Source organism: Theobroma cacao, chromosome 9 (genome assembly GCF_053813885.1).
Source record: "Theobroma cacao isolate CCN51 chromosome 9, ASM5381388v1, whole genome shotgun sequence".
Lineage (NCBI taxonomy): Eukaryota > Viridiplantae > Streptophyta > Magnoliopsida > Malvales > Malvaceae > Theobroma > Theobroma cacao.
The window spans coordinates 9,285,273-9,300,054 of NC_142647.1; the positions used below are offsets into that span (position 1 = coordinate 9,285,273).

The 14,782-nt window shown below is 35.7% G+C and overlaps 1 protein-coding gene across 2 annotated transcripts; it reads left to right on the forward strand.

Moving 5' to 3' along the window:
- The first annotated feature begins 557 nt into the window (after nucleotides 1-557).
- Nucleotides 558-14,608, forward strand: SCA3 (DNA/RNA polymerases superfamily protein). 2 transcript variants are annotated; one of them, XR_001929526.2, is made up of 19 exons: nucleotides 558-1,392; nucleotides 2,515-2,715; nucleotides 2,813-2,946; nucleotides 3,278-3,347; nucleotides 3,741-3,799; nucleotides 4,115-4,232; nucleotides 4,617-4,730; nucleotides 5,420-5,551; nucleotides 5,706-6,122; nucleotides 7,296-7,346; nucleotides 8,119-8,189; nucleotides 10,737-10,821; nucleotides 10,955-11,107; nucleotides 11,593-11,667; nucleotides 11,762-11,851; nucleotides 12,086-12,185; nucleotides 12,375-12,422; nucleotides 12,517-12,631; nucleotides 13,519-13,586. XR_001929526.2 is itself a non-coding variant. In XM_018127789.2 (19 exons), the coding sequence occupies exons 1-19, from the start codon at nucleotides 604-606 to the stop codon at nucleotides 14,001-14,003; spliced, it is 2,937 nt and encodes a 978-aa protein (XP_017983278.1). In that variant the 5' UTR covers nucleotides 558-603; the 3' UTR covers nucleotides 14,004-14,608. The 2 variants fall into 2 exon arrangements, 1 of the variants encoding a protein (XP_017983278.1); XM_018127789.2 differs by lacking the exon at nucleotides 12,086-12,185 and adding an exon at nucleotides 13,893-14,608 and having other exon boundaries at nucleotides 13,519-13,622.
- The last annotated feature ends 174 nt before the right edge of the window (nucleotides 14,609-14,782 follow it).

The window sequence follows — 14,782 nt, forward strand, 5'->3', positions numbered from 1 at the left end:
ATGATGAGTTTCTTACAGATAATTTAGTTGTTTATATTGAGAAATATATTGCTAGTCTTTTCAGTACAGAGTCAATAATTGATGAATTTGAATTTAAAAAACATCGTCGAGCACAACTTTCTTAAATAACTATTATAAATTTTTTTTATTTTTTTATTTACATGTTATATAAAATTATTATTTATTATGAATCTTTTGATCATTTGTTAAATTTAAAATATTAATTTTAAAAGTTTTTAGTTTTTATTTTTTTTCATCTTTAACCTCCCAACAAAAATTGACTAGCTCTGCCCTGCTATTAAGTGCCTTCTCAAACCAATAACATATAATTTTCTCAAAAAAAAAAAAAAGAAGAGAGAAAATCACAAAATGATAGTAGTATGTACTTAATTTTAATAGAGCTGCTGCGAAGTGGCCAAGTCCCAATCTTTTTATCCTTGCTCCTTCACCCAAACGACAGTGAAAAGTAAAAGTAATTTTTCATTTATCTTTTGTCTTTGATATTGACAATAGAAAAATATCATTCGAAATACGAGCATGAGAGGGGTTTAAGGGGGGTTTCCTTTCTTCATTCTTCAGCCCCTTATCTCCCCCGCCCCAAAAATGGCTTCCACAGCCTCACTCTCTCTAACTCAAACACCTCAAATCCAATACCCAACACGGCGGAAAACTCCCTTACCCCAAAAACCCCACAAAAAACCACTTCTTTTCCTTCCCAAACCCACCCTTCATCCTTCTCTTGTCTCTTTCCCTTTCCCTCTCAATCTCAATTCCCCTCCAAACCCAGCTCGTTTCTGCCCTTTGCACGACTCCCTCCACGACAACTTCGTCGAAAACATCGAAAACCCATCAAATTTCCTCTTACCTAAAGCCCAAAGCCACCAAATTCTTTCTCCAGAATCGACCCCAAGGCTCTTTATTCAAGACCCACCTTGGATATCAGCTTTATTCTTAAAGGGTCTTTACAAAATGACCAACCAGACAGTCAAAATAGAGCACAAAGAGATTGAGAAAAGGAAGTATAATCTGCTAAGAAGGAGACAAGTGAAGGAAGAGACTGAAGCTTGGGAGAAGATGGTGGAAGAATACAGGGAACTGCAGAGGGAAATGTGTGAGAAGAAACTGGCTCCTAATTTGCCTTATGTGAAAGGGTTGTTTTTGGGATGGTTTGAGCCGATGAGGGAGGCAATTGCAAGGGAACAGAAGGTTCAGAAGGGAAAAAGTAAGAAGCTGAGAGCGGCTTATGCGCCGCATATTGAGTTGTTGCCGGCGGATAAAATGGCGGTTATTGTTATGCATAAGATGATGGGGTTGGTTATGGGAGCTCAGGAAGATGGGTTTGTGCAGGTTGTGCAGGCTGCTGTGCACATTGGGGTGGCTATTGAACAGGAGGTTGGCTTATCAAGATTAGCTATTTTTTTCTTTTTTTTTTTAATTATGTTTTTTCTAATATTATGATTTTATTTTTGATGCATTTAAGAACGTTGAGAAGGGTTTCGAACTCTAGATTTCAACGTCTGAAGAAAGGGTAACAATTGCTAGGCCGAGCTTGGTTTGTTTGAATCTTATGTTAAAATTCGCGCAGGTGTGTTATTTCAAAAAGATAAAACTTAAGTAACCTCCCATATGTCATTTCCCTTGGTTTTCTAATGAAAACAAGCTATGTGTTTAAATTTATTGAGTTGACATGGACCCCATGCTAACTTTGTTTTGTCAAGTCAATAATTTTAAACACATGGCTTATTTTGTTGGGTCGTTAGGAAAAAAATGTGAAACCTTACCTAAGTCCTTTCAATTTTAAAATTGGTCTGTTGTTTGAGTTACTTGAAGAGAATTTTGTGAGCATATGGTTTACTAGGTAATGCACAAAAGATTCAAAAGCATATGGGGTTGTATAACTCTTCATGGACTAGAACCTCTTAGATGGAAATATTTGTATGGGGATGTATAGTTCTTCATGGACTAGAACCTCTTAGATGGAAATATTTGTATGGGGATGTATAGTTCTTCATGGACTAGAACCTCTTAGATGGAAATATTTGTACGGTTGATTGAATAATTGAGTAAATTTGTTTTATAAAATATTGAAGTATGCCCATTTTTCAGAACTGAGATACTCACATGATCATGTCTGTCTAACTAGGGGGAAATTTAGCACGTCCGTATCATACTATATACTCATTTGCATCTTGGGGGGGGGGGGGGGGGGGGGGGGAATATTGGTAAAATTTCTTTCTACCTAACGTAAAAATACGCACCAGTCGATTACAGAGTCACAAGTTAGAGGTTTGTGGCTCACATTAACCATGTAATACAACTGAAGGAAAGTTGAGGTATCTTTTGGCAAGAGCTAGCTAGCAGTAAAGTTAGAGGATACTAGTGCGCAAAAACATATTGTTTCAATTTTTACCTTATTAGTATATGCACTTCATTTTGTTCTTATCATACAATTTCATTTATTAGTACCTGCACTAATAATGAGGATGAAACGTTGTTAATGCTTCTTTGTCTCAGGTTAGAATTCATAACTTCTTGGAGAAAACTAAGAACTATCAGAGGAAGAAGACTACAGATGAGGTTCAAGGTTTGAGCAAGGAGAAGGAGATACTTAAAAAACGTGTTAATAGTTTGATTAGGAGGAGAAGACTCGTTGAGGTGCAGAAGCTGGTAAAAAATGAAGAAATTAAACCTTGGGGTAGAGATGCCCAAGCTAAGGTTTGCAGTCTTTTGTTAATGATTGGTTGATTTTGAAAGGTTTTGTCCCCTCTTTCTGGATCTTGAAAACCTTTCTTGGCTAAATGTGATCCTGCAGCTTGGAAGTCGTCTTCTAGAACTATTAACTGAAACAGCTTATGTACAACCTCCAATTGACCAGTCAGGGGATAGTCCTCCCGATGTTCAACCTGCTTTTAGGCATAAATTTAAAACTATCTCGAAGGACCCTGGGTGAGACTTCATTTTTCTCTTAGTCAGTAATTTATCTTTGCAGAATGGGCCCCATGCCACTGACTAATAGTCTGCTAGACCATCTTCCTTGCCCCTAGGCTATTTCTTGGGTATGAAATTGCCTGCATATGTCAGATATGATTTCCAAGTCCCTCTAGTAGACCTCTTGCTTTGCATTCATATAGTGGGGCATTCAAACTTGTTCAGATTTTGGACTTTACATACAGAGTGTGTAACTATGTATGGTATATTTGTGGGGGTTGATGTTTATGTTATTCTCTTTTGTTTTCCACTTAAAATTATTATTCTGAATCATTTTTGGTTGTTGCAGGAAAAAAATGATGAAGAGATATGGGGTTATTGAATGTGATCCCCTAATACTTTCAGGGCTTGATAGATCTGTAAGTTAAGACATATCTTTTCATTATTCCTTTCTATTCTGGAAACCTAAAAGTTAATTTTCATGTCAGGTTATAGTTTTAAATATGAACCGTCCAGTCCTTCCAATGTTTGATGTTTTAAGTCTACCTGTATGCAGAAGACATGCTTCATACTACTCAATGCAAAGATCTATTTAAATAAGAGACAATTAAAGGCTTCACACTTTTTTAATATATTTTTATTTTATTTGGTCCTCATTGTTTGCTTGTACTCTAATGATATTTGCTGATAAATAACATTAAGCTCGTTGGGCATTCTGGTCAGCAATATGTGTATTGGCTAATTATATGTCTGTTTGACTCTCTTGGATTCCTGTAACTCAATTATGCCTTATTTCTGTTGTTTCCATGCAGGCTAAGCATATGTTGATTCCTTATGTGCCAATGTTGGTGCCTCCAAAAAAATGGAAAGGGTATGTTATAGAGAATATTGGTGAAAGATTGATAGTTGCATTTGCTTTTGAGGAATTTTGTTACTCGTAGCTGCAAGAGTCAAAATGTTTTTCTGCAAAAGAAAAAAGTCAATATATTTTCTGTAAAATGAAGAAGAGTTAATGTTTTTAAAATTTCTGCATCACTTTTCTCGCTTTCCCTCTCTGAAGCCAACTAAACAAACAAAAGATAAATCAGTAATTAGACATTAAGCTGAAGGTAGAATACAGTCTGCACTTAGCCACTCAGAGTAGTAACTGTAAGTTAGACTTTGGTATTGACAAATCTCCTTCCAGGTACGACAAGGGTGGCTACTTGTTCTTGCCTTCTTATGTCATGCGAACTCATGGATCGAGGAAACAACAAGATGCACTTAAGGGTGTGCATGTGAAAAAGATGCAGAAAGTATTCGAGGTAAAAACCTTGGTGCCTTTTGTTGTCTTCTTTTCTTGCTTTTTCTTTCTTGTGCCCATAGGTTAATGCCAAGATGCTTGTTGTGTTCCCTAATATTCCCTTTAATTATTTAAGATTATCCTAAAATACCTTTGTTACACAAAGGGCAAATTTTAATATATATATATCTTTTGCATTAATTGCTTAACAGATTTGAGTTGTGGATCTATATCTAATCAATTTCAATAATTATATGCTTAAAAGCAACAAATTGGAAGTGTGAGAATTTATCTACAAGTTATCTGTTTTGAGCAATTGAAAGCTTGCCATGAACTAGCAGTTGTTGTCAGTACTCTTGGTCTAATTGCTCATGCTACTTGACTGACTGAAATGGTTTATCTGCAGGCCCTGGATACACTTGGAAGCACCAAATGGAGGGTGAATAAAAAGGTACTCGCTGTGGTAGAGAGTATTTGGGCTAGTGGTGGCAACATTGCAGGCTTGGTTGATCGTAATGATGTGAGCACATCATGAACTTTTACTTTTAAAAAATTTCATTATTATTTTGGTTATTTTTGTTATTCTGTTATTTAACCATTACTTGAAGGATTCTCTACCTAGGGTGTTGATACTTGCTGTTAACAGCATCTACATTGTAGTGGTTCTGACTTTGCTGAAGTCCTATGAAAACTAGTGCTAATAATTAACATATTTTATGATGATTAAGAAGCCTCCTTTGAATGAAAAGGTCACTTGGAATATGTTTCTGCATGTTTCTTTATATTAAAATCATGCCAAGATTAATTCCACCAAACCAATCTGACGGCTGGTCAAGTCCCACAAGTCGTTTTTTTGGTGAAATTTAACTTAGATTTCAGTTCAAAATTAGTCTAGCATGCATGAGCATCTTCAAACTTCCTCCCCCTTAAAATAAATGTCCTTTACCTTTCAGGCTTTCCAAAAATTGTCCTCTTCCCGTTTTCAGGAAACTAATCATCTTAATTTTTCTATATTTCATATTGAATTTTCATGATTATTTTTATTTTTTTGGCATAAAACATATTCAAAATTTTATATAAAAATTCTTACAGTCAAAGCTTTTTTCTTAAACTTCATGTCAAATCATATGTAGCTACTTAATTTGAGATGGGGTAACTAGTATATACTCATTTCATTTGTCTGAATTCTCCCTCCAATGTGTTTTTTAGATTCCTATACCAGAGAAACCTTCTTCAGAGGATTCAACAGAAAGCCAAGAGTGGAAATGGAGTGTGAGAAAGGCAAACAAGATTAACCGAGAGAGACATTCTCAACGATGTGACACTGAACTTAAGCTTTCTGTAAGATCACTATTTTTATCCCATGTGACATATTGCTTGATGGTTTTCATTTTTGGTGCATTTGCCTGTCTGTACATGAGTGCTTATATGTTTCCCCTCTGGTTTATGTTGCATTTTGTGAGTATGCATGCTAAGGAAGCTTGTCTTGGGACAGGTGGCTCGGAAAATGGAGAATGAGGAAGGCTTTTATTATCCTCACAATCTTGATTTTCGAGGCCGTGCATACCCCATGCATCCACATTTGAATCATCTAAGTTCTGATCTCTGTCGAGGAGTTCTTGAATTTGCTGAAGGACGACCACTAGGGAGATCTGGCTTACATTGGCTGAAAATACATTTAGCAAACCTGTTTGCTGGAGGTGTTGAAAAGCTTTCACATGATGGGCGTCTAGCATTTGTGGATAATCATTTAGATGATATATTTGATTCAGCAGAAAACCCTATTAATGGTAACCGGTGGTGGTTAACAGCTGAGGATCCTTTTCAGTGTTTAGCTGCTTGTATTAATTTGTCAGAATCCTTAAAGAGCTCATCCCCACATAGTGTGCTCTCCTACCTGCCAATTCATCAGGTAAAATTAGTAGGAGCTGAAGCAGACAAAGAACTGTTTAAGTTTAGGCAGGGTGAAACTTGCCATGTGTAAATTTCTCTACGTTGCTTGTTGAGTTTCGTTTTTGCACTTAATTAAATTTTGTACTTGGAAATGCAATTGAATTAATTATTTACTTCTCTCTGTTGCCATGATCATCCAATATGAATAGTATTCAGACATAGCAATGGACATTCCTATATCTTGTTCTTTAAACTTCCTTTTTCCTCGTAGAACAGGCATCATCCTTCTGGTCTTTAGTAGTTATTGGATGTGCAAGGTCCTCATTGTTGGTAGGCTCAGCCTTAACTGAGTGACACCTGCTGCTGGAACTACTGTTGCTAGGTTTCTAGCCTTTCTGGTTTTAACATATACCACTGTCATTAAGCTGGGATGAGTCCATAAAGATTTCAGTGTCATACTTCTTATCTTTAGAACATAAATGTTGATGAGTAGAGGGGAAACTAGCAATTGCAATGTACTCTTGTTTGATATCTTTAGGATTAACTTGTGGCAGTGGAAAATTCTTTTGCAAAGTCATATTCTGGTTGTAACAGTTTCTCCACTACTAGCATCTTATGGATTGAGGAAACATCAGTTCTACTGGAAAGGTCCCTATAATCATAGTGTACATGATCAAAAGATCCTTTGCCTTTGTAATCTTGTTATATGTAAGAAATTTGGGATCACCATCTTAAAACAATAAGATATTTTGGACTACTCATCTGAATATATTTTTACCTTTGTGAATATTCTAGGAGAGCAAATAAAGCACCGTTGTACGGTGAGGTTATCTGCTGCACATCTGTCTCATCTCTAAAGTGAATGTGATTATATGTTCATTGCTTGTAGTGACCTTTTAGTGCTGCCACATCTTGGGATAATTGCTTTTTTGATAGAGTGGTTGCAAAGCACCTGCCATGTTTTGGTTCTTTTCTTGCTCTCTACATGGCATTTTTTGTCAGTTCTGCTAACGCACATCTGAGGTTTACGCCTTTTCAATCAGTCTTTATACAAAGAGATCTGACATTTGTCTCCTCTTAATTGTCTAATTAGTTTTATTGTTTCTTGTTTCTAATTTTGTCTTTTTCAACCTAACTGACTCCCTCTGCCTCTCCTTCCTTTTCCCTTTTGTCCTTTAAAATTTGAATACAGGATGGTTCCTGCAATGGCTTACAGCACTATGCAGCCTTGGGAAGAGATAGTGTATGTTTGCTGTTTGTAGATAAGCAATTTTTGCCCCTTCTGAATGATTTACAATTCATATTCTCATGCTAGAGTTTCAGTTTTGTATTTTTTTTTCCTTAATATGGTTCAAGAAATCTAAACTCCTGTTCCTGACATAAATAAAACTTACCTTGCATCTAGGCCTTATATTCTCTAAATGGTTCCCCTTTTTCCGCTTAAAGTTCTCCTTTGGCATTACAGAGAAGTGAGTTAGGGGAATGGTGTTATTAAAATCACCCCAAGTATTGAGAAACTTTACTTGCTAGCCTCATTAGCTCATTTTTTGTAACTTCTGCTACAATATTATAAGGCTTGCACTGTCTGAGTAGCTGCTGTTTTTATATGCATGTAGTCAGATTTTCTTTTATTTAAGATAGTTTGGTTGGATGCTTTTAGATTTTGTTAACTGGTTCCCCACCCCCCAACCAAACAAGAAACCGGGGGATTGGTTTTCATTTGGAATGAGGATTATGTTGAAATAAACAAACTGAAAGTTAATATCTTGAATGAACTGAATCTTATTTTTTGGTCTAAAAACTCCCTTCTCTTTCTCTTGAATGATTTGTAATGTGAATGTGAGGTTGAATCGTACATCTTTGCTTGTATTATAAATTTAAAATGTTGGGTTGGTCTAACTTCTCTCAATCACAAATTATTACCCACTAATTATCAGCTTATCATTAACGACTTTTTATGCGTTGGCAGTTTAAAAGTGCATCTGTCGTCTCACATCTTTTATCTGTTTTTGTAGTTGGAAGCTGCAGCAGTTAACTTGGTTGCTGGAGAGAAACCAGCTGATGTTTATTCAGAAATTGCTGTAAGGTATATTGAATTTCATTTCTCAAACCTGCAAGTAAGGCATTGGAACTGAAGAATTCGTTTAGTTATTAACTAGTAAACTTGTAATGGGCATAGAAAGCTTGCTGTATCACACATCTTTTCTTGATTCAGTCAGAATTTTTTCCTGGTCATATTGTTTGAACCATTTAGTTGTTACTTAAGGATGAGGAAAGGAGTAAATAGGAACCAAAACATAAACATTCCACTTGCATATTGAAGTAAAAGTCAAACTTTTAATGTTTAATTCTTTAAAAAAAAATTTTGGCTTATGGATTCAAAGTGGACTTTTTGCCTTTTACTTTGGTAGCAAAATTAAGGAAAAAAAGCAACAATTAACGGAGCCTCAGTCATTGGGGAAAAGACTGCTGGATGTTGGTAGTGCTGCTTTAACTGAAACATTACACTTGGTAGAAGCATATACATAGAAGAAATCTTTTTCCATATAAATAGACATTTAAAAACTAAAGCAACATGAATTAGACAATTCAGGAATTTGATTATGGATTAGATATATTTGGTTTGGTAGATCAAAATCAAAGGAGCTGTTGATATAATTTCATAATTGCAGCATGAGGTGTAGATAAAAGGAACTTTTAGAAGGAGTATGGTGATAAATCTTAGAATAAACTCAAAAAATAGCCTGTCAAACTTGCAGGCTTTGTGGATACTTCCGTGATATAGAGCTTATAGAGCCGGTTACAGAAGTTGCCTTTGATCACTTGCTCTGTGCACTAGCCTATGAAGTTTGTAACATATGGTGTGTGATACATAACTGGTCCTATATGAAAATGCTTGACTTAAAAAGTTGAAGAATAGATAAGATACTAGTTGCAAGAGTTTCTGAACTGCAGCAATGTGGAAGAGTTTAAGGATGGTTTCAAATGTTTAAAGGATACAGAAGGAGAAACTTGGTGGTGGGTTGCCTAAGGTTGGAAAGATCAAGTACTTGAGGACTTCTCTGAGGGTATGATATGAAAACTGTTGATTTTGGCAGCTTGTAGCAGATGATTGAGCATTTGATAGTGGAAAGAGATGAGATCCCAAAGGTGTAAGATGAAAGGGTTAAGTGAGTTGCAAGTGCTACGTAGTATTATTGCGAGAGAATCAATTGAATTCTTTTAATGTCAGAAAATTAAGGATAAGAAAGAGAAAAATAAACAATCAGAAGATCTAAAGAAAACTCAGATGCTTACAAAATGAACTCATTCTATTCTACTCTAATCAGGTTCAATGATAATTGACGGCTGGTTCAATGTCTGCCAACTCTCTGTCAACTCTTACAATCTGCTCAGCCTGCTAGGAGAATTTTGCATTAGGCGGCTACAAAACTTGACTACTAAATTAACATGATAATTCATGGTTCAATAAATGAAGCTTTTTATTTTAGTAAATTAATCAAGCAATGTGACTGAAAATTTGTTGTAAAATTGGATCATCTTCTTAAATTTGAAAACAATAAGAAGAGACTGATCATCACTACTAAGCACAAAATATTACGAAGAGGACTTGGTTTTCTAGGTCTATTCTCAACAGGACCAGCATGTGGTATAACCTTGAGTTATCATATCATCCTTGCTTGAAAGTGGCCTATGTGTCTTGAGGGCACCTATGAAGCTCGGATACACGATAACCCTGTGTTTGTTTTATACATGTATAAACCCTTGATAAGGGGGATGTATTGGACTTGGTGGGATACAACCAAAAAGTAAAAAAGAAAAAAAGGGGGAAAAGTCAGATATGGTAGTACATTGAGAGGACACCAGATGGAAAAGGACAAGGCTGTGCTTTCATCATTTGGCTCCACCTTGAGTGACTCGTTGCAGATTTCCAATGGGTAAAATGGATGGTGGATGGCCGGTCTTGTTAGTTCTGTCAAGATAAAAAGAAAGGAAAGAAAAAGATTAAGAGAGGGAAAGTGTTTGACTGAAGGAAAGAAAGTTTGTTGCTAAAGAGATGGCTGTAGCAAAGAGTAGTTATTTACTGGAAGTGTGCAGCGGCATCAAATGAAGAGGACAAGAAGACCATAGTATCTGATTTTCAGGTTTCTAATTGGGCTGGGTCTGGGCATTTTTTTGGTCAAAGAATATATTTAAGCTGGATGCATTGGATAATTTTCATAATTGACTTTACTCTTATAAAGTTTTACTACTATTTTGATTTCAATATATATAACCCAATCACGAAAACAATTTATCCTGCATATGAATTCGGCATATGGGATCAAATTCCATCTGGGAGGGATGGAAACAGATACTGTACTCCTACTGTTTTAAGACTCTCTATGTCATTGTGCTCATACAAGTGTTTTCCACATAGCTTGTGTCCATATCTGTGCTTCATAGGTGAACACCTTTCAACATCATTTTCTTGTTGCCTAATCTTTGGGTGTTATGTCAGTCTCTTATCTCTTTTGCTACTTTAATTTCTGGCAATTTTCTTCTATTTCTTAAATATAATACTGCAAAATGAGGACTAAAGATTTTCTTGATTCCTTATCACTATTTAATTAATATTTTTGGGGGCTGGCAGGGTTCACAATATAATGAAGAGGGACAGTGACAAGGATCCTGCAACAAATCCCAATGCTTCATTGGCAAAGCTCTTAATTGATCAGGTTGGACTTGGTTCTTTTGAAACCAAAATTTCTAGATTTCCTTGAAGAGTTAGCCTTGAAATTTTTTATAATTGATTTTGAATTAGGATTTTCTGTTCTTACACTAACAGCTTAAAATGTTGGAAACTTTTAGGTGGATCGGAAATTAGTAAAACAAACAGTAATGACCTCAGTATATGGTGTCACTTTTGTTGGGGCACGTGAGCAAATAAAACGACGATTAGAGGAGAAGGGTCATATAACTGATGATAGAGTGCTGTTTGCCGCAGCTTGCTATACTGCAAAAGTAAGCAATGCATTTAGCATTATGTATTTATGCATGTGTGAACAATGCATGTGCACACTGTGATGATCTCTATAAACACATGCTACTGACTTGTGTGCACATGCATACGTACAGATCTCTCTCTTTCTCTCTCTCGTTCTCTTCAATTGATCTCAAATACTCTTTCTTCTCTGAATTTCTTGACATTGGTATCATATTCTTTGAAAATTGTTGTTGTTAGACTGATGTGAAATGAGAGTGTTCTGGATTTGTTCTTTTATTAGGTGGGTGGGGTTCCTAGAACTGTTTCATCAGTATTTGGAGGATGAAAGAAATGTTCTATTTATGTATGCATGTGGTGTGTGTGTCTCGGTGTTTTTGTTTGCCTGTGTCCTTGAAAAAGGGTAAATAAAAACAATTTTTTCTAATATTAATATTTTCTGTTGAAACTAAACAACTATGCTCAACATCTGAATTTGATACCAAAGTTATAAATTTTTTGACAGGTGACATTGGCAGCCCTTGGAGAACTATTTCAAGCAGCACGAAACATAATGGGCTGGCTTGGTGACTGTGCGAAGGTATACAAGAATCAATGCATAGAAACTGCCTTATGGTAATTATGGAGCATTGAGTTCTGGTACAATCATTTACTGGACTGTGAAATCCTTGTAGGTTATCGCTTCGGAGAATCAACCGGTGCAGTGGACAACACCTCTTGGACTCCCTGTTGTGCAACCCTACTATAAAAGTGAACGACATCTTGTAAGTGTTAAGAGTTGCAGTGTATTGGATTTCAAATGAGCAACATGATATCCTTATTAGCACTTTTATTAAATACTCGTAGGATATCAGGATGGCAGTTAAGATTTATGGTTACTCAACACTTTCTTAATTACTAAATAACTACTGATCATTAATCATTTTTGGTGGCATTGATCATTAGGGGCAGAAATGGTTAGAGTATAAGATTTTAATGAGAAATCAATTGATATGCAGCCTTTATATTCAAGACAGTTTCTAGGTTTATCAGACTTGGGAGCAGACATTAACAGAAGGATTGAGACGCAAGGTCAACAATCAAACTGTTATGTGCAAGGTTGAAAGAATGTTTTATAACATAATTTTAGAACATTATTAATTGTGTAAACTTAAAAAAATTTAAAAATTAAAGATTTTTACAGTTGAACAAGGATGCCCTATATAGCATACCAGAGCTGTACTTTTAAGTGTTTCTGTTTAAATAATTAATTGACATTAGAGTAACAAACTCACTGCTGCTTTTCAGATAAGAACATCTCTCCAGGTATTAGCCTTGCAGCGGGAGGGCGACTCAGTAAGTTCATTATTTTAGCCCTTCTTTTGAGTTCCCATTTCTGCTTTGGTTTGTTTTAAAACAAGTAGAAACACTCATATTTTGTCAATTCCAGGTAGAAGTTAGAAAACAGAGAACTGCATTCCCTCCGAACTTTGTGCACTCACTTGATGGTTCTCACATGATGATGACTGCTGTTGCATGCAGGGATGCTGGTCTACATTTTGCAGGTCTGTCTTGCTAACCTTTAGTAGGCAGAGCTTAGACCAATATAAGATTATTTTTGCATGAGAACAAGCAAAATTAACTTTCTATAGAGCCTTTGCACATTATTAGAATAGGTGGAAATACTTTAAGTGAATGCATATTCAAAAAAATGTATTAAACTGTTATACATCTTATAATCTTTTGCATATGTTGGGCATATTCATTACTTTATGGTGTCTACGTTTTCTCTTAATAGAATTTTCTTTTTATTGTCAAATATGTGGAACAAAGGAAACATAAATACCTAAAAACTTATTAAAGCTTTGCCACATTTAGCATTGACATACAGCTTAGATTGCTTCAACTGCATATTACAATTGGCTGCATGTTTTTTCATGCGTCTATTAAGAATTTTGGAGGCATGTTGATTACTAAGCTTAGAAGTGAAAAATCTTTGGAGGATAACCATGATTTTGGTAGATTCTTTGGTTGTTCTCCTGGTCTCATTCTCTCAAGATGAAGGTGACATTCTGCTGTGTCACCACTAGTATGTCATAGTTCAAGTATGTGTTCTCCTTTATTTTATCAGAATTTCTCACAGTAAAAGCTATTATAACCATCTAAACGCCCTTGATTTAAGATCAACTTCCGCCATATTATTTACATAGGCTTTGATACTTTCTTGTGATGTTGTAATGTCTGTAATCAAACTCTTCAACAGAAAAGCATTTGTTGCAAAAATGAGCTTGAAAATAATTTGCAGGGTATCTAGTTTGTTATTAACATATATGTAAGAGTGAACTTGCTATATTTAGTATTTACACTTTTTCAAGATATTGGGAAGACCATAAAAAAAAATGTTTTTCTGACACGTAAATGTTCATGTCCTTATAAAATAAATCTTTTGCAGGGGTCCATGACTCCTTCTGGACACATGCATGCGATGTGGAGAAGATGAACCAGATACTCAGAGAAAAATTTGTTGAGCTTTATAGCATGCCAGTTCTTGAAAATGTAAGTGTTGTGATCCCTGTCTTTCTATTCTTAGAGGGAGCCGGTAGACAGTATTTTATTGGTTTGTAAATGTTTCTTTAGTTCACCTTCCCGTATATGAAAGTCAAAAACCTTTTTCGTTCTAATATTAACCAGTCAATTGTGGTGTTGCTTTTATTTTGTTTTAATTTGAAAATTGACTATTACATTTACCAACTTTTCAATGTATTCTTAAATTTATGTTTCATTCATTTTCTTTGACCATATTAATTTTACTTTGATTCTCCCCAGTTGTTTGAAAGCTTCCAGACATCATATCCATCATTGGTTTTTCCTCCCCTTCCAGAGAGAGGCAACTTTGACTTGCGAGAGGTTCTCAAGTCTCCTTACTTTTTCAACTGATTCTTGAAGTGGAACAACATTTGTATATTATGTGCAGAAACAGTGCTAGCTTGTGCTACAAACATTGCTAGCTTGTTGTACATTCTTTTGCCCTAGAGCATCAAGAAGTTTCGGAGAGGAGTAAATCCCTGTGGGACTCAACTGAAATTTGGGATATGAAGATCTGACTGCTTTTGCTTCCGGGTAAGCTATCTAGACTGTGTAGGATTAGAATTGTCCTTAACAGTGGCTGAGATTTATAGAGAAACCTTGTCTCTGGCTTTGAGGTACTGTTACTCAGAGGAAATGGTTACTCCTTATATGGAAGTGTTAATGATTTCTAGAGCATGGGTTGAAACTTCCTGGAAGCCAAGAGACATTGTAGATGCCAAATACTTGCAGCGATTTTTTATATGCTGCGGGAGCTGATCATCCAAGATTACAACAGATGTCTTTTTTGAGTGATGTAAACAAGTAGCTGTTTCTATTCTTTCATGTCTATTTGTTGTATCAAAGGAACAAAAGATAATGTAGCAGGCACACGGGTAGTCACATGCACCTGCTGAATATCAACCTATGTACCTTAAAGCCAACATAATGAAATAGAAGAAAATTCTTTTAGCTCACTTGCACTCCCTTCAAAATCGGATATGTAAGTTTCTTCAAGTACTTTAATCCAAGTTTCATTTTGCACTCCCTTCAACATCGGATATGTAAGTTTCTTCAAGTTCTTTAATCCAAGTTTCTTTTAGCTTCATGACCCAACTCGACACTGAGTTTCTCACGAACTTAAGTTTCTC